Source organism: Patiria miniata, unplaced genomic scaffold (genome assembly GCF_015706575.1).
Source record: "Patiria miniata isolate m_02_andy unplaced genomic scaffold, ASM1570657v1 HiC_scaffold_24, whole genome shotgun sequence".
NCBI classification, from domain to species: domain Eukaryota; kingdom Metazoa; phylum Echinodermata; class Asteroidea; order Valvatida; family Asterinidae; genus Patiria; species Patiria miniata.
This window is the reverse complement of record NW_024037063.1, coordinates 19,467,266-19,494,685: the sequence shown is the minus strand read 5'-3', so window position 1 is coordinate 19,494,685 and position 27,420 is coordinate 19,467,266. Positions and strand designations below refer to the sequence as shown.

General features: G+C 41.1%; 1 protein-coding gene across 1 annotated transcript; it reads right to left on the bottom strand.

Annotated features, from left to right (window-relative positions):
• Positions 1–593: 593 nt before the first annotated feature.
• On the bottom strand, positions 594–26,238 carry LOC119732285 (dnaJ homolog subfamily C member 11-like). Its single transcript, XM_038205745.1, has 15 exons — positions 26,122–26,238; positions 22,634–22,763; positions 20,296–20,468; positions 18,135–18,205; positions 17,541–17,715; positions 16,620–16,687; positions 16,117–16,184; positions 12,919–13,043; positions 10,956–11,038; positions 8,552–8,668; positions 6,401–6,556; positions 5,552–5,621; positions 2,975–3,199; positions 1,156–1,285; positions 594–813 (listed from the first exon to the last, which is right to left on the bottom strand). The coding sequence occupies exons 1-15, from the start codon at positions 26,194–26,196 to the stop codon at positions 791–793; spliced, it is 1,689 nt and encodes a 562-aa protein (XP_038061673.1). The 5' UTR covers positions 26,197–26,238; the 3' UTR covers positions 594–790.
• Positions 26,239–27,420: the final 1,182 nt, after the last annotated feature.

Sequence of the window (27,420 nt, the reverse complement as noted above, 5' to 3'; positions counted from 1 at the left end):
CATACCTGATCTCGAATGTTCTGTTCCAGATTTGGCCATAAGCCCCGCCTACATTTGGTTTATGTAAATTTCTCACAGTGCTTGTGACTGAGATTGACCGAGCTACCATGGTCACCTGACTAAAAGTCATGATCTAATAGGTCTATGTGCTACTGTCAAGACCAGCCCACCTTTGGTTAATGTAAATTTCTCACAGTGTTTGTGACTGAGATTGACTGAGCTACCATGGTCACCTGACTAAAAGTCATGATCTAATAGGTCTATGTGCTACTGTCAAGACCAGCCCACTTTGGTTTATGTACATTTCTCAGTGTTTGTGACTAAGCTACCATGGTCACCTGACTAAAAATGATGATCTGATTGGTCAATGTGCACAATCAAGCCCCACCCACCTTTGGTTTATGTAAATTTTTCAAAGTACTTCTGACTGAGTTTGACTGAGCCCTGCGGTGACCTGACTATAGGTCATGATCTAATTGGTCAATGTGCAATGTCAAGCCCCGCCCACCTTTGGTTTATGTAAATTTCTCACAGTGCTTGTGACTGAGTTTGACTGAGCTACCATGGTCACCTGACCAAAAAGTGGTGATCTGATTGGTTAATGTGCAGTTTGACTGACAGGCAGGAGGGATCCATTAGAGATACTTGGAGGCATGATCAAAGGAAAGGGGCCAAAAAATTCAACAATTCTGTAAACGTCTTGGGATGGTTCAAATTCAGGTCAGTGAAGACAAAAAGTCTTGAAGGTTTGCTGGAAGTTTGGCTTATGTTACCAGGATTTCGCCCCGTCTCAACTGGGATTAACATGGTGAGCTGTTGAAGAAAATGAAAAAAAAAAACCATAAAAATTAGGAAAACATCAAATGCACAGACGTTTTTCTAAAACTAATTTCTAAGAGTGGATAAAAATAATTGTTAATAAGGGAAGTTACACATTCTGAGGATCTCGTATTAAAAATGTTTAATGTTTGATATGTAAAGATTTGTTTCGCAAACAGTGCCCCTAGCGTCAAGTTATGTCTAACCCCCCTTTCCCCATAAATTTGAATTTTCCACAGCCAGAAAAATTTCAAGACATTTTAAAGTATTCCCTCTCAATTCAGAAATGTCTAACTACATACTGGCTAAATCTTGTGAGAAAAAGGACTAACTTACATCTTTTGGGTATTCGCAGAGGTTCGTTATCTGCTATCGTGCATTCGTGTTGTTCACCGTGAAACTCGTATTGGACCCGAAGATTTTTCTCTTCGCCCACGCATGGGTCGTAAAACCCTGGCAGGGCAGCCTGGGGACAGACAAAACAAATTAAGGTTCACCGTTATTACACTGCCTGACCGGGAAAAAAATCAAGAAATAGCACACACGCTACACACACATGTTCATGCTCGTCGCAAATTTCATGCACTAGCCTATCGACCAATCTCAGCTCGCTATCACTGTATATTCATGAAGGCATTGTACGTAGAAACTGCCCCATGACAGACTGGGGAGTCAGGTTGGCATAGCGGTACTTTCCTCGCCTTCCACCGCTGTGACCCAGGTTTGAATCCCGCCTGGGCAAATATGTGGATTGGGTTTTCAGTCCCTACCAGATTCCTTGGTTTTTCTCTAGAATATTCTTCTGGGGTTTTCCTCCCACCTCTAAAACTGTCATTTCTTCTCGTTGTCTTCTCTCTACAGGTTTCTTTGGGCTTGCAGGCTATACAGTGCCTGCACCTGATTCTCTAAAACTCTTCGTAACTTACGATGCACCGCAGCACTGCGACGCGTGGTATCACTACGATGCGTCGCAGCTGCGACGCGTCCTGCAAACCATTTCACTTAACACGCGTCGTAGGTGTATTTATAGCACAACTCGTTGACTGTTTTATGTATTTTTTCAGCGTACAGTAAAAAGTCTTCTGATATTCAACAAGGAGTCGTCGGATCTCCGCCCAAAATTTGTTAAAACGTCAAATAAAATGGCGGCCATGTGATGAATTTTAAACGAAAACAAGCTCTCAGTGGACTGTATAGCTACTTTGAAATTTCAACTGCAATATTCCAGTCTATTTCATTTCATAATTTTCTATTTACAACTTTACACACATTGCCTCGGTATTATAATCTCGTTTATGTGATGTTTATTAAAGGCATACAACTGGCTAAGAAAAGGACTCTTCTTATTTTGCGATGACCACTAGACACGTAACTTGCGACGTGTTTTAAGCCATTGTCAAGGAACTTACGACGCGTTCAATACATCGCAAGTTTCGTGGATTGTACGACGTGTTGCGAGTTGTGATGTGTTACACGTCGTAACTCATGTAGCGACGCGTCGCATCGTTCAGTGAAATCGGGTGCAGGGGCACTTTTGAAGAATCCTTGGTTTTATTTCATTACCAGAGATAGTTATAATAATAATAATAATCATAATAATAATAATCTGAACAATATCTAGCACAATACTTTCGCCATTGAAAGGGGCTCCGTGAGTGAACAGTGATGGTGTTCTCAGAATGGTCTATGCAAAGTAAAGTCTGTCAGCAATCAAATGGCCTATCAGGCCGACATTTATCTCCAGTTTCCTTGGCATGAAGTGACAGAGAATATTTCTATTCCCCCTGGATGGGATGCCAGTCAATCGCAGGTTACTCCCCAGCTAATGACAGTACACATTGATACTCCTGGGTGGAGATGCAAGTGGGGGTAAAGTGGCTTGCCCAAGGACACAACCCCTGGTTGGGATGCCAGTGCATCGCAGGTTACTCCCCAGCTAATGCTGGTACCCATTTATACTCCTGGGTGTGGAGAGGCAAGTGGAGGTGAAGTGGCTTGCCCAAGGACACGGCATATGGCCACAGCTGGATTCGAACCCCTGACCCTCTGATCACGAGTCACAAACCCTAACAACCAGGCCACTTCCTAGAACCGTCTATAGTGCATTAAATTTGTGTTCATGTTAATAAATCAAGAATCAGGAATCAGTACAAACCTTGGAGGCATCCGTTAGCATCAGCTTGGAGTCCTTGACTTGGCACTGTAGCTGTACCGTCACGTCAATCATGCCCTCGATTTCCCCGCCGACCTCCCCGTCTCCGTTCTCCTCCTCGGCTTCCCGGATGACCAGCTTGCCATACCACGCCCTGGTGATGATTAGCCCCTCCCGGTTGCGTTCCGTCTCGACGATGCGCTGTACCATTTCTTGCATGAGGTGCACCTGGGGAACACAAGAGATGGTTTATTGACCTATGCACTAACAATACACCTGGCACAAAAAGAAACTAAGAAGTTTCTACAGGGCGAGTCAAAAAAAGCAGAACCCAAACCCCCAAAATTATATTTCATATTATAAAAAAATATGTAGCACCAAAATAATGACTGGAAAGCCAATTTCATTAGCTACTTTTAGATGAACAAATAACTGAAATTCCTCAATCCGTTCAAAGAGTATCACCATTTAAACACAATGACCCTAAAACCTGTCTCGTCCAAAAATGTGATTTCAAGAAACGTCGTCACAATTGTCTTCAAACATCACCAGCGATAAAACCTCAGTTTAAAAGTTAAAAATATTCAACAAAGTCCCTTTGAAGGCCCGTCTTTTAAAAAAAAGTAGATTTTATAAATCATATTGTTTGCCTAACCAGGGTTGCTAATAAAGATATTGTGTACTACAGTTGTTGACAGTTGTTGAAACAAGTATTCTATATCATTTTCTTTGTTGTTCCAAACAGTCAAAACACACAATAAATTGTTTTTTTTTTTGACAAGACAGGTTTTAGGGTCATTGCATTGAAATGGGGATATTCTTTGAATAGATTGAGCAATTTCAGTAATGTTTTTCATCTAGAACTTAGTACAAATTTTTTTAAATATGAAATATATTTTTGGGGGTTTGGGTTTTACTTTTTTTTACTCATCCTGTAAAACCATCCTTGTTTGGACATTTTATCGGTGAACAAAAAAAATCTAAAATACACGATTTGTCACGGAACTTTCCGGTCCAATTTGATGCCTCACTTGGGAACACTGTGTAAGAAATAACGAGAGCGCAAGCGCCGAAGCTCCTGAAACCCCAAAACTAAAAGTTGCCCTCAGCGAGATTTTCAATCGGCATTGCAACACACAATTCAATGCAGGGCTTGCATCATTGCATTCAATTGTGTGTTGCAATGCCCATGGAAAATCTGGCTAAGTGCAACTTTTAATTTTAAAGATATAGTCCATCATTTGTAATTTGTGCATTTTGTTCTTTTGAAGCAAAAAAGTGCTCAAAATCCAAAGAAGGGTACTGAACAACTAACCTGATGAAGTTTCAGCTCAGCTTCAGCTGTATATTCCGAGAAAAACAACATTCTAGGATCTCAATTTCAAATCAAAAGTTGCTGAATCATGTTTTGAATTGCGCCTGAATTCAGCGTCCGAGACACATTCTCGCTGAGCCGATTGCAGCTACGCGATGTCGCGCGCTGATCCGACGAATTATAGCAACCGGGGTAGTGTGTGCGTCGTGCCAATGCTTGCGCACGCTTCGCCGAATAACAAAACAAACCACTAATTTGAATTTTCCTACGGTGCGTCTTAAGAAGCACCGTTGGAAAGGCCTTCTTTCGTTGATTACTTCAAAATGACAGCTTTCCAGAAAGAGTAATTTCACAGGGAGTTTTGTCCCCTTACTATCTTTCAACCAAGTATGTTTTTCAACAATAATTACGGCAGCTACTAATGATGGACTATAGCTTTAAGCAATGCGCTCGAATGTCCTCCCAGTGGTCTCCCCCAACTCTCTCGGTGTAACCGTTGAGGGGGTACTTGTGCATGGACTCTGTATCAATGATATAGAATATTCCTTTTCGTATGGCCAAAAAAAAAGTCTCCGGTTTCTGGTCTGTGTGCGCATCGCTGTAGCCATGCGCGTCGGCAAAATTAACAATGTAAGGTGATGTCTCAAAACAGCCAAACTCACTGGTTTGACTGGAATCCTGCTGCTGCACAATTTTAACGTGTTTTTAGATGGGGTTACGATCGAGTATAAGCTTTATGTCGCCTCTCAGTGTCGTAATTTTGTAATTGTGCATCTGGAAGCCGGACTGAGGGAGCGATGGTCGTGTATCTGGAACCTTAAAAGCTTTTAATTAGCGCAATATGTATGGGAGCAGACTAATGACTAGCCTGGCAGCACATGCACGATATTGATGTCGCTGTATGGTCTGAGGTTACCGTTTTCTCTAATTTTTGTCTTGACTATCCAAATTTCCCAAAGAATGTTCCTGTTGGTCGAGATCGTAAATAGGTGCAGAATTCTCAAGCCTTATGGCCTTACTGAGGTCACCTCAAGCTCCACCCTGAAGGATATTTTTGAGAGTTTTAAGGGGATCGAAGCGTCCTCTGCCACATCAGCCGAAATTTGAAGGAAAAAAAAGTAGGGGGAAAAAACCCCGCGTCGCCGCACCACGTTTTGGGCAAGCTCCATACCAGAAACCGAAGACTTTTGTTTTCCCATTCTAACTTGACGATTTAATAATCTTGTCTATTAAAGAAACACCTGCTTTGCTTTGTTAATACCAACCTCATCCTGAGCTTCTTGTTTCTTCAGGTCCATCATCTCTTGCTTAGAGTCACGTTCCTTGGCAAGCTCGCTGGGGACACAAAACAGAGAAAATTCATTTTAATGGACCTGAGTAGGGTTTGAACCTGCAACCTCCGGATTACAGTTCCGGCAGTCTACCAACAGCCCTATGTTGTCAGTTCCCCATTTTGTCAATGCTTTGTTCAAGAGACGCACGTCATCTAGCCATAAACCTGTATATGCCATGTAGCCAGAGACCACACACCCACGGTCTAGCAAAATTGCTGCAAACCTGGGAAATAGCGAACGGGGATCACTCAGAGAGATACAGCTTTTTATTACATATTTTCAAATAAACCACAAACAGAATCTGACTACATGCATGATAATAGTTTTAAATATGAACAACGAAATTGACTTGAGCAGTGTTTGAATCTGCGACCTCCAGATTGCTGTTCCGGTGCTCTACCAACTGAGCTATCCAGCCCAACTTTGGCGGTTCCCCAATTTGGTTCAAGGGACACTAATAAGAAGTCATTGAATGTGTTGAAGAGCACAGATAGAACATTTTAATAAAGGCAATTACATGTCATTCCAAAGTGAAGAGTGAAGGAGCCTCTTGCAATCTAAAAATATAACTGGAAAAAATTACGGCTGTATTCAAGTACTTCCTAAGTAGCTGGTAAACCATTGTCACTCCAAAGTGGGTAGAGGTACATGTAACTTGGGGTGAAGTAGCTTGTCCAGCGACACAACACATGGCCAGGAGCTGGAATCGAACCCGGAACCCCTGATTATGAGTCACGATGGTGCTGAGAATATGAGAGAGTAAATCCAAGGAATACTCACTCTGTTTTTCGCTTGTTGAGGAATGGGTCCACCACAAGGACCTTGATGAACCAGTACGCGAGGAGGGGGGCCACGGTGCCGTAGAACAAGGCCTGGGGTGAAAGCTCGTGGGAGAGGTGGATGGGGAAGAGGAAGGTCTGATTACCTCTTGCTAACCTGTGGATGATAAATAATGTGTTAAGCAGCGTATCCACTATCATTGGTGCTCAAGGCGCTACATCATTATTACCCTGCTTATTGGGCCGATGAAACATTCCAAAGACAATCTCAGCTCCAGTGTTGTAGTCGAGTACTTTTTTCCGAGTACCGAGTACTGCCGAGTACTTAGGTTACCGAGTACAAGTACGAGTACCTGTACTTCTGAGTACAAGTTCAGGTCTCCGAGTACGAGTACTTCTATTTCCGAATACGGCCAATCCGCAAATGGTTCATTGTGCGTAATTGGCCCTGGCCCAGTCAGACCGATATACAGACCCACTCACGGCTAGCTATTAATGTGTTTGTCCAGACGTGCACAGAGAAAAATCAGGAATCTCTGATTTTTCTGCAAGCCAATCAACCATTTCCAATTTTTTTTTAGTACTGCTATTCGAGTACGAGTACTTTGATGATTCAGTACAATTTCGACATGTCGAGTACGAGTACTTTGCTGCCCGAGTACGAGTACCGTCATTTCGAGTACGAGTACTTTGACATTCGAGTACGAGTACAAGTATGAGTACTCCAAAAATAGTACTTGAGTAGTACTCGAGTACGAGTACCGAGTACGAGTACTACAACACTGCTCAGTGCCCTGGGAAGTATACAGCTCGATGCTGTCATTTCGGCATAAAGCAACTAACATCAGTCACAATAACCATATCTGCTCTCACAGGCACCCAATTTACTCCTGGGTGGAGAGACGCAATGAGTGTCAAAAGTGTCTTGCCCAAGGCTGCACGCACCAATGGGCCAATGAAACATTCCAAAGAAAATCTCAGCTCCCTGGGGAGTATACAGCTCCATGTCGCCATATCAGCGCAAAGCAGCTAAAATCAATCACAGTAACCATCTCTGCCTCACAGGTACCATTTATTCCTGGGTGGGGAGAAGCAATAAGTGACAAAGTGCCTTGCCCAAGGGCGCACACACCATTGGGCCAATGAAACATTCCAAAGACAATCTCAGCTCCCTGGGGAGTATACAGCTCCATGTCGCCATATCAGCGCAAAGCAGCTAAAATCAATCACAGTAACCATCTCTGCCTCACAGGTACCATTTATTCCTGGGTGGGGAGAAGCAATAAGTGACAAAGTGCCTTGCCCAAGGGCGCACACACCATTGGGCCAATGAAACATTCCAAAGACAATCTCAGCTCCCTGGGGAGTATACAGCTCCATGCTGCCATTTTGGCGCAAAGCAGCTAAAATCAGTCACAATAGCCATATATGCCCTCACAGGTACCCATTTACTCCTGGCTGGAGAGAAGCAATGAGTGACAAAGTGCCTTGCCCAAGGGCGCACGCACAACAACCCCAGGCTGGACTCGAACCCACAAACTGCAAAATGTTACAATTTTGAATCTGTAGACTGAAGTTAAAGGGAAAATACAACATTTGCAAACATCAAAAAATAAAACTACCAAATCATTTTGAAATACCTTGCTGGACTGTTAGTGAATGACAGTGTAAAGAATTCTGTAAAATCATGGCACCTGGTATACTGTCATTTTCAAGAAAAGTGGTATTTTTGTATCAATTTCCAATGCTGGTCGGCCGACCAGCGTTGGAAAAAACTGGCTTTTTTTCAAATACTGGCCCCAATTGACCATCGCACTTGTTTGCAATCAATTACACACAAACTATGAACGGGTACAAGCCAGCTAGACTGGTTCCCTGACCTTACACTTCCCCAATGTATGTAAACTGCTCTGTTTCTTCTTATATGGAGTCAGGGAACCAGACTACAGGAAAATGATTGTTTTTCTTGGTTTTTATGGCATTTTCGAACCCAAAACCTCAATAAAGTCAGTGTAACTATATTTGCTATATATTTCCAACCCCCAATTCCATCCATTTCTGAAAATTACAGCAAAAGCAAATGATGTATATTCCCTTTAAGTTGCTCAGTCACTACGCAACCTCTTTTCGCACATTGCAACCTCATACCCACCTTAGCCTCAGAGTGACCCCGGCCGGGATTCCTATGCTGATTTTGGCAGCCGCCCTGCTGTGCCTTGATATCTTCTTGTCGCAGCCGTACTCGAATACTGACCCGAGTAGGCCCACCCTAGAGTATAGAAAGAAAGGAAAAAAAAGAACAAGCAAATCATTCTTATGTTACCTTCTCACTATCGAAGTGCGAGTACACATCTTGGAGAAATAAATCAGAACACTCAATCCTGTCTACGACGCCATTTGAAGTGAACCAGTACCTACGTCAATTAAGGGGGAAGGAAGGAGGAACGGTCCTCAAACTAAAGCGGACGAGTGTTCAAACAAAATATACAATTATGATGATAAGACGACTATGATTTCCTGAACTACAATAAATTTATTCTTACAACACTTCAAGTTAAAGTCCTTATGCACAATAGACTAAATATGACAGTAAATACAATGTGTGTGTCAAAGTTCAACACATGGCTGTGTACATATGCTACACACTATAGGCCTAGTACAAAACTACAATGCAACGAATGATGTCTCATCCCGAAAATACACAATTTCTCTCACAAAACGATTATATAACCGGAGCAACACTCACTGGGAAGTTTCTATGATATCACCCTCCCACTGTGATATACCTCAGAAGCATGGCAGGAGCCATGCTCCCTACAAAAATGAGAGAATTTTTAGAGACAATTATGTGTCGGTCCTCTCTGTTACAAGTTGCCTTTGCGCGGGAAGCACAAAGGTCACCCTATGCAAATCAAAGTGTTTCATGAAAATATGCAAATCACTTGCCAAACTTTTGGAAATACAACAACTGAGGGCGCACTTGGTCTCCCTACACTGTCAAGAAATTGTTTTCAATATGAAAAACTACCAAATAAACAACAAAAAGTAAACTGACAAGGAGCAAATTTCAAAAAATTTCGAAAATTGACGTGATCATCAAAAATTGGTCGGTAACCAGTCAACACCAATGCAATCATGTGGCTATTTTTGGTTCGTAACCTGTTATTGGTCTTTTCTGCGTTTCAAAGCACTATGACATTGTTGTGTTTAATAATTAGCAGAAAAGTTGAGCAAAACTACTGCCAAAATCTTGTGCTAAACTTAACCCTAACCACCCCAACCCTTCAAAATCCAACAGCATGTTTTGTTGGAATCTGTTGGAGTGAGTACTGCACTAGTAAACTGATTATGTTTTACATGGGGTCAGGCATACCACCATAATCAGAGTCCAACAGTGTGAGTGTATGAGTTACCATATGGTGTTGGATTTTGCAAGAGCGATGAAAGTGAAGAGGTAAAGTCTGTCAAAAGCCAAAATGGCCTATCAGGCCGGCATTTATCTCCGGTTTCAGTGGCATGAAACGACTGATCATATTTCTATTCCCCCTGGATGGGATGCTAGTCCATCGCAGGTTGCTCCCCAGCTTATGCCGGTACCCATTTATACTCCTGTGTGAAGAGAGGCAAGTGGGGATGAAGTGGCTTGCCCAAGGACACAACATATGGCCAGCAGCTGGATTCGAACCCCTGACCCTCTGATCCTGAGTTGTGAGCCCTAACCACTAGGCCGCACCCCCCTAAGAGTGAAGAAGGTTCCTAGTGAATCACTCAAGGAGGTTAGGTTAAAGATGCGTGCCCCATGCTCTTAAAAAAAAATCTTTTTTTTTTCTCCTATCAATTTTTCAATTTGTATGATTTATTTTAACAAACAAAAACTACTTCTTCCACCAACTTTGGGCGTCTACAACCCTCTGAAAAGGGCTTTCATTTTTTTCACACAAAACCAAACCTGCCCTGTGAGAGTTGCAATGATTCAAATTTTGTAAAAAAAATGCTTCCACAACTCAACTTTGATGGATTTTTTTTGTTCAATGTCTCATTCAAAATGTGAAACACTTTTATATTACTAGGAAAATAGCATATGTAAAATAAAACAATTTAAATCTACTTTTTGGGTCAAACTGGAAAAGGCATGAAGAATGCCTCTTTAAGAACTTCTCACAGTGTTGAAATGCTAATGGTTGTACATGCAAAAGTGCGTTACTGATTTCGTAGGATGCACTTTGTCAAGGTCTTGGGCCGGACCTTGTGTTGTTTTTGCTCAGCCATGCATATTAATAAAGGCCTGGATTATGCTTGAAATCCTCCGTACTGCTCCAGGATGTCACTGGCAAAGCCTCAACATATTGACAGTCGCTGCCGCAGGATTTTGCAGGATTCAGGCAGTGGTCACCCCTCCATGGACCATATGCAAGAAATAATGTAGGAATTTGCAGGATTGAGGCTATATGCTATTTTTCCATGAGGCCAGTTGGAGGATTTTGCAGGATTGAGGCTACATCCTATCAAAAAGGCGAAGGGAGTTAGGGTTAAAGAGAGGCGTAAACCTGACTTACTTGGCAGCTAGTGTGATTTTGCCGTCGTGCTCTGGAAACTTCTTGGTGAAGCTTACGCTAACAAACGAATTTGGAATTCCAAGCTAGAAAGTAAAAAAAAAAACTTGTAAGAAACTGGATGGACATCCTTCTGTTTTTCAGGTCCTGTTTCGACCCGAACGTGCAATTTGTGTAAAAGTCGTCGTTGGGGGCAGCAAACAAAACATAGTAAATCGTGACGTAATAAACAGGACTCATTTATACTACGCTGCATTGGGAGTCCTGTTTATTACGTCACAATTTACTATGTTTTGTTTGCTGCCCCCAACGACGACTTTTACACAAATTGCACATTCGGGTCGAAACAGAACCTGAAAAACAGCTCTCAAAAGTACCTTTTGTACTCATTTCATGACAGACATAATAGTCGTTTTTATTTCATCACACCTTAGGCTACATATTCCCGAAAAATGACGGAAATGTCTTCGAGCATTCCACAACCTCTTCAAAACATAACTAAGGAGATAAATGTGTGCTTGGCCGGTTTCAAACACCATGTTTAAGACCGGTTTGGAGTCTGGACGCTGATAATGACCCGACCTGAAGACGAGGGTCATTAATATGTTCATGACCAGCCAGCCCATGTTTAATCAACCATTTACGAATGGCCACGTGACGGGCTCTCGACCAATAGGAATGGGTCAACTGTCTTAGGTATTTATGAATGACATTTTAAAACTAGAACGTTACATTAATTCAGGAATTTTCCGTACGAAGGTTTAATTCAAAATGCAGTTAGCCCAAAAGGTTTGTGTATTAAGACTGCTTATTAACTGACTGTCCCTTTTCTAAATCAACGGAAAATCACTCCAAAAACAAGGAAACAAACCCTAAAAGTCAGGGACATTTTTTATGCTGAAGCAGCTATAACACTGAAGCGTCTGCTTGTACGGATGAACTTAAGGTTTTGGCTAATGAATATGGAAATTTGCATTAGCATAAAAACCAAAACAGCCCTGAAACATCTTAACCCTAGCCTTTCCAAGCCCTCCAAAATCCTCTTTGCAAAATGGAGGATTTCGCAGAATTGAGACTATATGGCAAAAACGTGTGGCTGACTTTGGAGGATGCACTGTGTCAAGGTCTTAGGCTGGATATTATGTTGTTTACGCTCAGCCGTGCATAAATCTAGGCCTAGATTATACTTGAAATCCTCCACACTGCTCCAGGATGTCAATGGCTCTGCCTGAGAAATTGACAGTGATTGCTGGAGGATTTTGCAGGATTGAGGCAGTGGTCACCCCTCCAAGGACAACATTCAAGAACTAACGGAGGATTTTGCAGGATGGAGGCTGTATGCAATTTTTACATGGAGGCAGTGGGAGGAATTTGCGGGACTGAGGTTGCATCCTAGCAAAAATGCCTAGGGAGTTAGGGTTAACAGAACTGCACATTGAGGATTCCATTGTAATAGCAAAATGTAACCAAATAAACCTTTTGAAATTATCAAATTTTTGAGACTGTGCTAAGCTATTGTATAGGATTAACCCGCAATGTCAATGCCTGGGCTAAAGGTTTGTCGAAAATTCGGGCGATTCACAATGCAGTGCGCTACCAAGAGTTTGCCGTGGAGAGTTCATTTTTTCCAGTGCATTATGGGATATGTTCGACAAATTTGCGGCACAGGACATTTGAAGTTGTTTATTTTTCCGGTCAGTATTTTTGTAAGCGAATGATTCGAGTATCAGTTTGCACTTTTCTTTTCTTTTCTTTTTATCGATGTTTTTTTTAAAGGCAGCAGAACGCTATGCCTCAATCTATAACAAATTAGCTCAAGTTGTTTACTGACACTCATTCAAATGGGCCATGTTTTTTCGACCGTAAACTTGAAAAAATTGACTCTCCATGGCAAACTCTTGGTGGCGCACTGCATTGTGAATCACCTGAATTGTTTAAAGCTGTACAATACGAAGATTTCTCCTACCTGCATTTGGCACATAGTGTGCGTTGACTGCGTATCCCTGACGACCATGGTTGTCATGGAGGATGCCATCCCCCATCTCCAAGTCATATAACCCATCGTGTGTTTATCCAGCTGCCTCCCAGCCACTGCACGGAGGAAATCAAAATTGAAGCGTTGCTCATGTTTGTGGTCACAGGATTCATGATAGTGAGATTGTGGGTTCGAGCCCCGCCGTGGTCATGCGTGTTGTGCCCTTGAGTAAGGCGCTTTACCTCAATTACTCCACTCTACCCAGGTGTTAACTCTTTCAGTGCCAAAGTCATACATGTACGAGGTGTATTTGTTAGTTTGAAGTGCCAACCTCGTACATGTACGAGGTAATGTTTGTACTTATCGCCAAACCTCGTACATGTACGAGGTAGAGTAAGCATGTTATCACAAGGGGGCGCTCTCGCTCTTTCTAATAATATCATTTTCATTCAGGTACGACCTGTATTTATTTGTTTCATTCGAGGTCTTGCGAGAGGGCACAGCACTGACACTCGTATTTTCTGCAAAAAGTGCGAAATTCCCCTGTGTGCAGGACAGTGTTTCAAGGTGAAGCAATATGTACGTGACTACTATTGACTTTCCAATGTACCAAGGATATACCAGAGAGCAACAACAACAAATTTGGTGAGTAAAACTTATTTCCCTTTTTTTTTTACAGAATTTTGAACAATTACAAACAACGCTCGAAGTTGGGCACTTTAGGGTTAAACTTTTCAAATTTTGCGGGCACTGAAAGAGTTAAATGGGTACCGGCATTATTCAATGCTGGGAAGGTAACAGACTCGCTGTGGAGGAGGTGTGGCAATCCCCCCACAGCAGCATTTCAGGGACTCGAGTCTGGCCCAATCGCTTCGAAAGAGAGATGGGCACTCCGTTCCTGTGAACACAGGTTCGTCCCCTTTATCTTTTTTTTCATGTTTCTTGCATCATGACTTTGGGCATGATCCCTGGCTACATGGCATATACAGGTTTACGGCTTCTGACTAGCGCCCCTTGAACAAAGACATTGACAAAATGGGGAACCACCAACATACATGTTGGGCTGTATGCCGTGCTTATGAAAATTACTTCAATGAAAAGCAGAATCTAAAATAGGGCTCCCTCAATGACGGCCATCTCTGTAGAAGAACTGCAACTGCGTATTTTACGCAATTAAGCACGCATTGCACAGTGTTGAAAATGATCCAAACACGCGCGCTTGTTGCTCGAAATGTGTTCGAAATATGACGCAGACGATGTGAGTTATGCAAATTGACGCTCAAAATGCCGATGCACGTGGATGGTCTGTAGGAAATGACATCATTTGAACGAGACCTATTAGTATGTTTTCTAAATATTTTCCTCAGAATGTGTGTTTAACCGTATCAGGGAAAAACACAATAGCATGGAACGTCGCTACACCGAACACCGCTATACGGAACATTTGGCTATACCGAAAATCATCCTTGGCTCCCGGTTTTAATGTACAAAATGTAACGAACATTGTTGTTGAAAAAGTCAACAGATTAACAACAAATCTACCAGTTGTATTGAATGCTATTTGGGCCACTGTTGATTCTTGAACATCAAACCACCCATGGTTACATCGTGTTTGAATGGGGTCATTCCATGCCAACTCAACAAATGGTGCACACCATCACCTCTTGGATTTTTTTCTTTTTTGGTGTACTGAAAGATACTTAGGAGAAATGCAAATTCTGAAAATATGGGGTCTCTACGACTTTTCGTTCTTGCGCAACAGCATTTTGAAATTTGAGGTGGGCGGGGCCAAAAGTGCGTCGCGTCACGAACTTCAATGTTTAAAGGGCCATATATTTAAAACTATACCCCCCCAGACATTTCAAACTTGGTAATCTGGGCTATTTTTTGCTGTAGATTTCAAATATTTAAACAGAAAGAAAGTAGCTTGTTTCATTTTTAAGTTAGAGGGGCCCCAAAATGGCCCAAAACTCATCTGGACTAATGTTTGGGGGGGTGTAAGTCAAAAATGGAAAATATTTTTTTCACCAAATTTTTTGCCTGTAATAGCCCCCAATTGAAACTAGTTTCATGTAAAATCTTACACTTATATTAACTTCATTGAATGAGATATAGCCCTTGCAAAAAGCAAATTGTTTATTTTTACGATAACTTGACCCCCCCAAAAACCAACGTCAGACATTCCGCACCAAATTTTGCTTCACATATGTTTGAGGTTGGTCCTTAGTGAAGTCCTCTGAAAAGTTTTAATTTGAAGAGCGATAAACAGCTATTATTCCCCAAAGGAATAAAAGGGAAAACCACACATTGTTTAAGTTTCGTGACGACTCCTCGTGTAGAAATGCCAGTTCACTTTCCGGTTCCTTAGTGTGACGTCATCTCAATTCAACCATGCGTACTTCACACGGTGTAGCATAGCACGAATGGAACCGGAAGTTAACGCAACTCGAGCGTTTATCCAATGGGCGCTAGTAATCAGTGGTGCGCGGGCGTGTTTGACGTTTTTACTAACCAACCGAATTGGTCAAAAGAGGGTACCGGCGGTTCAAAATCACTATCCCGAACAATTGTTATTACGAACACTTTCTGTGGATCCGGCGACGTTTGTTATAGCGGCGTTCCACTGTAGCAAAATTTAAAGAGGTTGTGGAATGCTCGAAGACATTTCCGTCATTTTTCGGGTACATGTAACCTAAGGTGTGATGAAATAAAAACGACTATTGTGTCTGTCATAAAATGAGTACAAAAGGTACTTTTGAGAGCTGTTTTTCAAGTCCTGTCATGCCTGTTTCGACCCGAACGTGCAATTTGTGTTAAAGTCGTCGTTGCGGGCAGCAAACAAAACATAGTAAATCGTGACGTAATAAACAGGACTCCCGATGCAGAGTAGCATAAACGAGTCCTGTTTATTATGTCACCATTTACTGTGTTTTGTTTGCTGCCCGCAACGAAAACTTTTACACAAATTGCACGTTCGGGTCGAAACAGGACCTGGAAAATAGCTCTCAAAAGTACCCTTTGTACTCATTTCATGACAGAAACAATAGTCGTTTTTATTTCATCACACCTTAGGCTACATATACCCAAAAAATGACGGAAATGTCTTCAAGCATTCCACAACCTCTTTAACAAGCCTTGCAAAATATGATATTGTGAGGAACGAAAAGATGAAACGAATTGGCATCTCACCTGTGGCTATGCCTGGGGCGATGACCGTTCCCGATAACAGCCGAGCGGAACCCGTACAGCTCACAAAACTGTGGAAGAGAAATGCGACATTATTATTTCATTTGATTTACATCACCCGACGCAAAATTCCATCTTATGAATAGTTAATGCGGAAACTGCTGCTATGTACATCAGATTCGAACCAGCCAACCGATCCCGTTAGCTTGGTGGTCGAGTGGTAAGACGTCTGCACTAGAAAGCAGGAGGTCGTGGGTTCGAGTCCCACCCGAGTGATTTTCAACTTTCACTCGGGAGGTAACACACTGAGAATACAGTGTTTAAACGTCGGTGAAGGGCAAAAAACCTTATTTGATTTACATCACCCGATGCAAAATTCCATCTTATGAATAGAGACATTATTTGTTTCATGAAATATGCCAACCACAAGGCTAAAGGCCACTATAGGAGGCAACAAAAATAACAGAACTGAACAAAACAAACTGGTTAGTCTACTTGTCTGGTACCTTCTCTTGTTGATGTTCCTGAAAATCTTCAGAGCTAGGGTGGGCCCACCGCCTGCTGATGCCTGGAACTAAAAATAAAAAATATAAACAGTTCTAAGTTCAATTAACCTAACTCCCTAGCATGATTTACTAGGAACCATGCCCATCCTGGCAAATTCCAACACCATATGGGAAACTGCGCACACATATTTCTGACTTAGATTCTGAAGGTGTGCCAACCCAAATGTAAAAGACTGTCAGTTTAGGGGTACTGTACCCATCCCTACAGATTCCAACAAAACATGCCGTTGGGGTTTGATGGGTTGAGTTCTGTAACGATTAAAGACGTCACCTATTCTGGAATCCAGTGACAAGAGTTAGAAGCATTTACTGCGTTAGTGTCGCGCGCACATGCATGCTTAATGATGAGGCACACGCGCATTTTCGTATTGCTATTGGTCGAGGGAGCCTGGAGTCGCGCTCAGACAGTACCTGAGTAAGTCCTACGCACCACGTAAGTTACGCACTGTTTCGTTAAATCGGCTGCAGTGTTGATTTCAACATGTATAAGTGAGGTGACAGTGTGAAAACGCCTTAGGCCAAAAAAAAAAAAGTCTTTGGTTTCTGGTATGGAGCTTGGCCCAAAAATGGTGCGGCGACGCGGCTTTTTTTTTTTTTTTTACTTTTATTTTTCAAATATCGGCTGATGACTGCAAATGGTGCCCGACTAAATTTAGTGCAAAATATATGGGAGCCCAGAGAGGCCACATAAAGCTTATACTCGATCGTAAACCCATCTAAAAACATGTTAAAATTGTGCAGCAGCAGGATTCCAGTCAAACCAGTGAGGTTTTTTTTAATTTTGCCGACGCGCATTGCTACACATGCGCATACCAGAAACCGGAGCCTTTTTTTTGGGGCCATATGTAATTTTCTACATACCTCCCCCCAAGACTGGTAGGAGAATATGCGCCGATAGGCCACGTTGAAGTTACCGCTGCCGTTACCATTCTGAGTCGACAGGTTACCAGACAGCACAGCCGTGTCGGTGGGTGTCAACGGAGCGTCAATAGATTGTGTAATGGACATGTTCTTGACTTCTATAGATGGGACACCGCTGAAAAAAGAAACAATTAAAACTAAAAAACAAGTGTCTTTTATTCAACAGAACACTGGGCTGTTTCGACTAGTTATGAGAAACTAAGACAGGTCTTAGTGTTTTGTGAAATGATCTGACATACCTAAACTCCATGAGATTTGAAGGTTTGCATGGTGGAAAGATACTAAGACAAGATAAGTTTGTGGAAGCACCATGTGAATAAATCTCTTTTGTGAGTATGTGTGGTTCTGAAGGAAGTTATAAGGATGGGTGCCTCACAGCACCCATCCTTATAACATCGCATCATCGTTGGAATCCCTCATTCTCCTGACGACGGGCAGAGCATACTGTTCGAAACGTTGAGTCCCTCCGGTTCTTTTCAGAACCACACATACTCACAAAAGAGATTTATTCAAATGGTGCTACTGCAAACTTACCTAAACTCCATGTCGTAGTCTTCGTAAACGTCAAAGAGATCCGTGGCGTCAATTCCAACAGTGATTGCTCCCTGGAGTGACAAAGATATACATGATTAACATGTATGACAATATCTACATAAGGCCCCCCAAAAAAATAGTTCTGCTTCCGGTTTCCCTACCTAACCTATTCTGACAGCCCCTACCCTAATTTGTTTTGGGAAAAAATGAGGAATAAACCCGAAAACCATCAATTTCTACCTTTTACCCTTGACAACACGCAGACGCCTCCATAGGATCGTGCACAAAAAATTGGCCCCCAAAAAAATTTCCTACCTACCTACTTTCAAATGCCATGTAATCAGAAGCATAATTTTTTTTTTTTGGCCTAATATCTTCAGTTTTATATCGATTCTGAAGGAATACATCGTCTCTAGAAAAGTATGTCTTATCTTTTGTTATAGAAACTAGGACAGGATAATAACACTTGTGGCACTTCGAACACATATGCGTATTTTCGTGGATTTGGCACTAAATCCATCTTATTTTTATCAACCTTAATGGCCGAAGAATTTTTTTTGCAAGGAATCATCCCAAATTCTCTAAAATCCTCTACAAGAAACTAAACTGTCCACGGAAAACCAAAGCCATTTTTTTGTACTGAAAGGTAATATACATTTGCTTTTGCTGTAATTTTCAGAAATGGTTGGATTTGGGGATTTGTATTTTATAGCAATTTAGCAAATGTTATCACACCGACTTATTTAACATTGTGTGCTCATAGATGCTGGAAAAATCAAGAAATAACATGCTGTTTTTGTAGTCTGGTTCCCTGAGACTACTTCAGAAGAAACGGAGCAATTTATAGACATCAGGGAATTGTCAGGTCAGGGATTCAGACTAGCTGGCTTGCACCCGATCATGGATGTGTAACTGATTGCAAACAAAATGGGGACTTACTCAATTTTGGTAAATTGGAGGTTGTATTTGAAAAAAAAAAAGTCTTTTTTTTTTCTCAACAATTATCTTTCCACTTTTCTTGAAAATGACAGCACACCAGGTGCGATGAATTCACAGGTTGCTTGAGACTATTATTCACTTAGGCCAAAAACAAAAATAGTTCTGCTTCCTGTTTCCCTACCTACCCTATTTTGACAGTCCTACCCTAATATTTTGGGGGGAAAAATGAGGGGAAAACCCCAAAAACCATCAAATACTACCTTTCACTCTTGACTACACGCAGACACCTCCATATGATCTTACAAAAAAAACAAAAAAAATCCCCTCCCCTCCGTCATTAGTCTAAACACATTTCAAAATAATGTGGTAGTTTTGTCCGTTGATGTTTGCAAACGTTGTATGTTACCTGTAAACATGTAGGGGTTCAGTTGAACCCAATGTAAGGTAATAGTAAATCCTAATTCCAAAGTAGTCCTTCAAAGGTTGGTTTTGTTTTTTTCTTAGATAAGTCCAGCTAGGATTAAAAATCAGAACCTCTACTTGTTATGAGTTGTATAGTTCAGGTCAATCCAGTCAGAAGTTTGCAGTACAGGGCGAGTCAAAAAGAAAGTGACCAAATTTGAAAAATATTTTTAAAATATTTGGCTCGCTCCATTTTACTGAAAAAATATAGGGATAAAGTACATCTTATTGACTTTTAACTGTGAAAATTTCACGTAATTTGCATATTCTATTTCCAAGCTATGTCTATTTCAATAAAGAGATCACAAAATCCTCCAACTGCCTCCATGTAAAAAATGCATAGAGCCTCAATCCTTAAAAATCATCTGTTATTTCTCGAAAGTGGTCCTTGGAGGGGCGACCACTGCCTCAATCCTGCAGAATCCTCCAGCAATCACTGTCAATATGTTGAGGCAGAGCCAGTGACATCCTGGAGCAGTGCGGAGGATCTCAAGGGCAATATAGGCCTAAATCTATGCACGGCTGAGCATAAACAACACAAGGTCCGGCCTAAGACCTTGACACAGTGCATCCTCCAAAATCAACTGCACATTTCTGCCATTTAGCCTCAATCCTGCAAAATCCTCCATTTTGCAAAAAGGATTTTGGAGGATTTGGGAAGGTAAGGGTTAATCCAGTTTTTATTTCTTAATGTCCTACAAAAATTCCAAAAAAAACTTAGGAGTTTAAAGGATCCAGGATTCATTGGGTTGATACTTACCCTTGGATTGGTGCTCTGTTGCAGACGTCGTTCCTCCTTTTCCTTTGCTAGTCTCTCATACTCGTCGTGGATTTCTTGGGGTGTCCTCCGTCTGGGTACGATGTCCCATTCCGCCTCCAGACCCGTCTCCCCGTACACGTCATAGATGGCTCTTTTACTCGGGTCGTTTAGGACTGCATCCAGTACAGAAAAGAAAAATGAAACGGGGAATCTTGGAAACGCGATAAGCAGTTAAACAATACCGCCCTCTTTGATGTAGTTCGCCGACATTATATAAGGTATTAAATTACCACCATCGTTCAAGAAGCATGTGTGGCCGAGTGGATAGTATCAAATACCAAATTATTCGAAAAGGAACAGCCCCACTCCCAGTAACAGTTGTCATTGTGAAATGTGTGTTCTTTTCAGAATGTTACTAGAAATACAAATACAGGTTGAGTCAAAAAAAGGCAGAACCCAAACCCCAAACCCCCCAAAATATATTTCATATTTTAAAAAAATATGTAGCACCAACATTAGTAATGACTGCAAAGCCACTTTCATATGATACTTTTAGATGAGAAATTACTGAAATTGCTCAATCCGTTCAAAGAATATCACCATTTAAACGCAATGACCCTAAAACCTCTTTCGTCCAAAAAAAGCAGTTTAGTCTGTATTCTGACTGTTTGGAACAACAAAGAAAATGACAGAGAATACGTGTTTCAACAACTGTCAACAACTGTTGTACACAATATCTTTATTAATAACCCTGGTTTGGCAAACAATGTGATATAAACAATCCACTTTCTTTAAAAGACGGGCCTTCAAAAGGACTTTGTTAAACATTTTTTACTTTTAAACTGAGGTTTTATCACTGGTGATGTTTGAAGACAATTATGATGATGATTCTTGAAGTTGCATTTTTGGACGAAAGAGGTTTTAGGGTCATTGTGTTTAAATGGTGATAATCTTTGAACGGATTGAGCAATTTCAGTCATTTTTTTCATCTAAAAGTAGCTTATGAAATTGGCTTTCCAATCATTATTATGTTTGGTGCTACATATTTTTTTTAAATATGAAATATAGTTTTTGGGGCTGGGGTTCCACTTTTTTGACTCTCCTTGTATTTGTAGGGGCCTACTTCTAGTCTATCCTGAAAAGAACACAAATTTCACAATGACAACTGTTACAGGAAGTTGGGTTGTTCCTTTTCGAATAAGTTAGTATTCGATATTATTCACTCGGCCACACGTGCTCCTTAAACGACAGTCGTAGTTTAATACCTTATAATGTAGGCCTACTCGTATTCGCATCAAAGAGGGCGCTGTATCTGCCGGCTTAATATCGTTTGCTCAATCCAGGTCAGTCATTGCAAAAAAGTTGAAAAGACATGAATCTAGGACTGAGAAACATTTCCAAATACTTTGAAAATGCAATTGACTCTCCATAGACTGTTCACAACCAAAGAAGTGGTGTCTGGATACTACATGTACTACTACATTCTTTCCCACGGTCCCATATACTATCAGTGCGACAGTTCCGGATCACTTTTTATACAAATTGCTGTACACCCGTCCATGTTCTGAGTTTCCATGCCCGAGTGACATCATTTCATAGTAAAATTCCTCCTCTTCAAGTACAAACCGAATATGTTCACACAGACTCAACAATAAGGGAAATAAATCATGGCTTTTGTACAGGACTGAACCTGACAGTTGCAGATCACTTTCGTCAGTTCCGGATCATACACGCTGCGCTACCTGGTACATGTACATGTACAAATTCAAATTCATCACTCATGGCGCGTCTTGTGTCATGCCTTCTGATAAGCCTGTTGCGGGTACCCGGATACCCGGGTACCCGCCCGCGGAGGCCAAGAACCGGTTCCATTTTATCGGGTCGGGTACCCGTAACCGAATTTATAAATTTCGACGCAACGTCCGAGACAAAAAACACAAGTACATGCATTCAAATATCACTAACAGAAGATCTACAAAGTTCAGAGTGAGTTTACCGACGATTCCAAAACTCCATTTTGCGGGTTATATTTTGTTTTCAGTTTTATTTAGACTATCTTTGATGCGTCTCCAGAAGCCCGAAAGTGGCGAAACACGATAGTATCAACCCATTGTTTGTGTTTGTAATAAAGCTTCTTGTAGCCGCTAGCTAGGAAATCATCTTCTCTGATGCGCCGCAGATGGCGGGTAGTACCCGTAACAAGTCCGTAACCTAAGATTTACAAATACGTTTATTTAGGGGGGGCCTATGTATTTTCATCCCCACGAGACATGTGCAGGAAAAAATGTTGCAACCCAACGCCAAAGGTTGGATAATTTTTTTTTCCATGTGCGCCTACCTTGATAAGCTTTCTGTACTTTATTGAAGACGGCCTCAGCAGCTGTTTTGTCCTTCTCATCTCGGTGTTTGTCCGGGTGATACAGAACACACATGCGTCGATACGCAGCCCGAAGTTCATCACTGCTAGCCTAAAACAAATTACAGTACACAGTGAAGAAACATTTTAAGATTAATTTTGACCATTTAGATCATCATTATCATGACAAGAAGTCGAATCCCGCCTGGGCCAATATGTGGATTGGGTTTTCAGTCCCTGCCTGATTCCGTGGGTTTCCCCCATAATATTCTTCTTGGCTTTTCCTCCCACCTGTAAAACTGTAACTTCTTCTCATTGTCTTCTCTCCACAGGTTTCTTCAGGCTTGCGAGCTACAGTGCCTAGGGCGCTTTTGAGGAATCCTTGGTTTCATTACCAGAAATAATTAATAATAATAATAATAATAATAATAATAATAATAATAAAGTCTTCACCATGTTCGTGAAGTATAGGGCCTAGCTAGTTCAGACTTCAGTAGATGAAGCCGCCCCAGAGAGAATGTTGCAACCTGACGCTTTTTTCTTCTGCATATATCATCTCAATGAAGGTCAGTCATTGCAAAAATGGTGATAAGTAAGTAGCTAAAGAATGCAGGGCCACGCCGGAAAACGTTTGTTTTTTTTGTAGTTGGATGCGATGTGAGGAGTGGGGTTGTCGAGTAGAATGGCACTCTTTTGAGAACGAAGCAATGATGAGACTTCTCTTATGCATACGCGGTTAATTTCAATCTAGTCCGAGTAACTTGGACCCAACTTATCGCCTTTTTAACATCCAGACATGGTCTGGCGATAGTAGGGTCCAAGCTAATCGTGCCCAGCGTTCCTACGATGGTCCCAATATCCCGAGTGCGATTCCGTTACCGAGCGCGCGCGACGCAACGATTATGATAATGAGTAGACTGGATCACGTTTGTAAACACAAGTGCATGTCGAACGATAATCGGGAGTCGGGAACTAGGGCAGATTTTAGGAACAGAAACCAGTTGAAGCTAGTTCCCGACTCCCTGTTATAGTTCGAAAAGCACTTGTGTTTACAAACGTCATCCAGTCTACTTATTATTAGCCCCATAAATGTGGCCAATTTACTGGGCTACCTGTGTAAATAAAGGCCACACTTCCACCATGTACAAAACCATGTCGAACTTTGTCAAATTTAGATTTTCACATTTAGGCTTAGTTTGTAGTTAGTTTTTGCTTGAGAAGCATACTCACCCTCTTTATAGGCTAATCAGAAAGTGCTGCCTTTTTCAGATGTCTATTTTTCGTGAATTTCCAGATTCGTTTGCACACGTTTGCGTATCAAAATTTCAACAGGAAATTTCAAGAAAATTAAACATCTGAAAAAGGCAGCACTTTCTGATTAGCCTAGTATAAAGAGGGTGAGTATGCTTCTAAAGCAAAAATAAACTACAAACTAAGCCTAAATGTGAAAATCAAAATTTGACAAAGTTCGACATGTGTTTGTACATGGTGGAAGTGTGGCCTTTATTTACGGAGGTAGTCCAGTAAATTGGCCACATTTATGGGGCTAACTTATTATCATAATTGATGCATTACGCGCGCTCGGTAACGGAATCGTACTCGGGATACCGGGCTACGGGGACCATCAAATGAATGCTGGGCACGAAGACCACTAGCCCCATAAATGTGGCCAATTTACTGGGCTACCTCCGTAAATAAAGGCCACACTTCCACCATGTAGAAAAACATGTCAAACTTTGTCAAATTTTGATTTTCACATTTAGGCTTAGTTTGTAGTTTATTTTTGCTTTAGAAGCATACTCACCCTAGCTTGAGTAACTCCAGCTGACATGCTCATATTCATTCACATGTAGCGCTGGAGACATAACCTAGTCGTGAGAGTGTGGTAGCAAGAGACCCTAAAATAATGGCCTCTCAAAAATTGTCCATTTTCACCTCCAACATCCCACCCCAGATTTCATTTACATACCTCATACATTCAGCAGTCATTCACAAAGCTAATGATCGACTTGAAACAGACCACAAAAAAAACAAATGTGAAAAATCTTGATGATTTCGGTGGCTTGTCCGTAAAAAAACGCCAGTTCCAACAGCTGTCGTCCATTTTGTTTTGTTAATTATGTAAATGCATGCATCACGTGATGTATATGGGTATATGGCGCGATGTATATGGGTATCACACTGCTTTCAGGCACCGCAAGTGGGTTCAGTTTCTCAAAAGCAAGACAACGAGAATGCTTTCCACGACAATGCACCAGACGAAAATTGAACTCACTTGTGGCGCCTGAAAGCGGTGTGGTACCCACATACATCGCGCGCGCAGATTTTTTTCGATGTCATCACGTGATGCATACATTTACATAATTAGAAAATCAAAATGGACGACAGCCATTGGAACTGGCATTTTCTTACGGACAAGCCACCGAAATCGTCAAGATTTTTCACATTTTTTTTTTATGGTCTGTTTCAAGTCGATCATTAGGCTTCGTAAATGACTGCTGAATGTATGAGGTATGTAAATGAACTCTGGGGTGGGATAAAAATTAGAGGTGAAAATGAACAATTTTTGAGAGGCCATTTTTTTCCCTCTTGCTACCACATTCTAACGAACAGGTTATGCCTCCAGCGTTACATGTGAATGAATATGGAGCATGTCAGCTGGAGTTACTCAAGCTAATTAAGCCTAAATGTGAAAATCAAAATTTGACAAAGTTCGACATGTTTTTCATGTCACTACATGGTGGAACTGGAACTAGTGTGGCCTTTAATTTACGGAGGTAGTCCAGTAAATTGGCAACATTTATGGGGCTAGAAGTTCACATCACAATTCAAACAGGAGTCGGAAATTAACGTGTTCACGACCGCGAGGAACTTTTCTTGACTCTCCAGAGACTTTGTACATACGCAGTGGCTATTGTTACGGCAGCCGTAACGCATTTCCCATTTTCTATCGTTACGGTAGACTGCAACCTGGCAACTTTTATAAAAAAACATGACAAGAAAATATAAAATTAGAAGGAAAAAAGTGAATTTGAACTTTATGAAATTCGGACTTTATTTCCCTTTTTAAAAAAATCCTCCAAAGCCTCAGGTTAGAAAAGGAAAACAATTCGAGTGCAAAACTGAGATTCGAACCCGCAACCTCGCGGTGCAAAATCCTACCCTCTATCGGCTGAGCTGGCGCACTGCTCGATAAAACTTGTGGAAACAAATAATTATATACCTGCGTGCGTATCAAAAAAAATCGTTGAGGGCGCTAAACAACGAGTGCCGTAACGATAGCCACTTCGTTGTACATAACCGCTGAACATGCTGAAGTGGCGTCGGGCATGTGAGGTCATGGAGGTTGCAACATTCTTCATGTTCTTTCCGCCACCCCCAATAACAAACATTCCCAGGCAACAATCAACATGTTACAGCACTCAATACTTAAAAAAGAGATCTTAGGGATAATTGTAACATGGACTCACCTCTTTCCTCGTGTTCAAAATAGCGTAGTAATCATCAGAATTTATCAAACCTTCCTCCAACATGGGCGCAGCCATTTTGCCTGGAAGTTTTATGGACGGCTAGTTTGCTGCCCTCTATTGAATTCAATTCGGCTTGTGTTTTAATTAAACGCTACATTGCTTTTGTCATATTATTTTGTTGTTATTTGAAGATTTCTCCCAATTTTCAAAAAGATTGTGTCAAATATCAAACTTAATTAGTACATGACATTTCAATTCAATATAACAAGTAACGTCTGGAAACCGAGTGTGTTGTTTTTGTGTCATGAAAGATGACTTCAATTTGACTCGTATTTTTTTCGCGAAAAAATACGAGTCAAATTGAAGTCTTATTATTTTTTTTATTATTTGAAGATTTCTCCCGATATTCAACACTCTTGTGTTGCATATCACATACAATTAATGTAACATTTCAATTTAAGGCAACAATTATTTCTTGAGGTATCGTTCGGAAAAAGAGTGTTGTTTTTGTTCCATATCAAAAGTTGACTTTAATTTGTTGTGTTTTCTTTCAAAAGAGGGCGCGCTACACAAATAGTGGTCCCCACCTAAACAATTTCTGTGTACACGGAGAAACGCAGGTATTTCTTGGATTATCGTCCGCAACACGAGTGCAGTGTTTTTGTTGAGTCAGTATTAAAAAAGGCAGTTTTTTTCAATGTAACTTATATTGATCAGTTTTTCTCTGTACGGTGGTGACCAAGTGTAGCGCGCCCTCTTTCGAAAGAACATTTTAGTTGGCTTCATTTCGCCTTGTGTTTTTCGCGCATACTACATTGCTTTATTTGGTTATATCATTTTAATTATTGAACCATTTCTCTCGATTTTCAGCAGGGTTGTGTTATATATGACGACCAATAACTAGATGAAATTTCAATTTGTAACTACATGTTTTTCTTGTTTTATCGTTGATTTATGTTTTCATTCCATGAAAGTTGACTACAATTCGGGTTGCGTTTTTGGCACATTAAATACTATATTGATATTATTTTGGTTGTTTGAGGATTTCTCCCGATTTTCAACAGAAGTGTGTTACCATTCACACTAAATTAGTGTATGACATTTCAATTCAATATTTTTGGACTTATCGTCAGGAAACCGAGTGTGTTGTGCCTTTTTTTGTCACAAAAGATGACTTTAATTCGACTTGTATTTGTATTTGCACTTAACCCCTTAACTATCATAACCAAGACCGTGTAGTTTAGGAATATCTTAAAACAATTTCAAAATGTCTCCCCACTTTTGATAAACCTGCGTCTG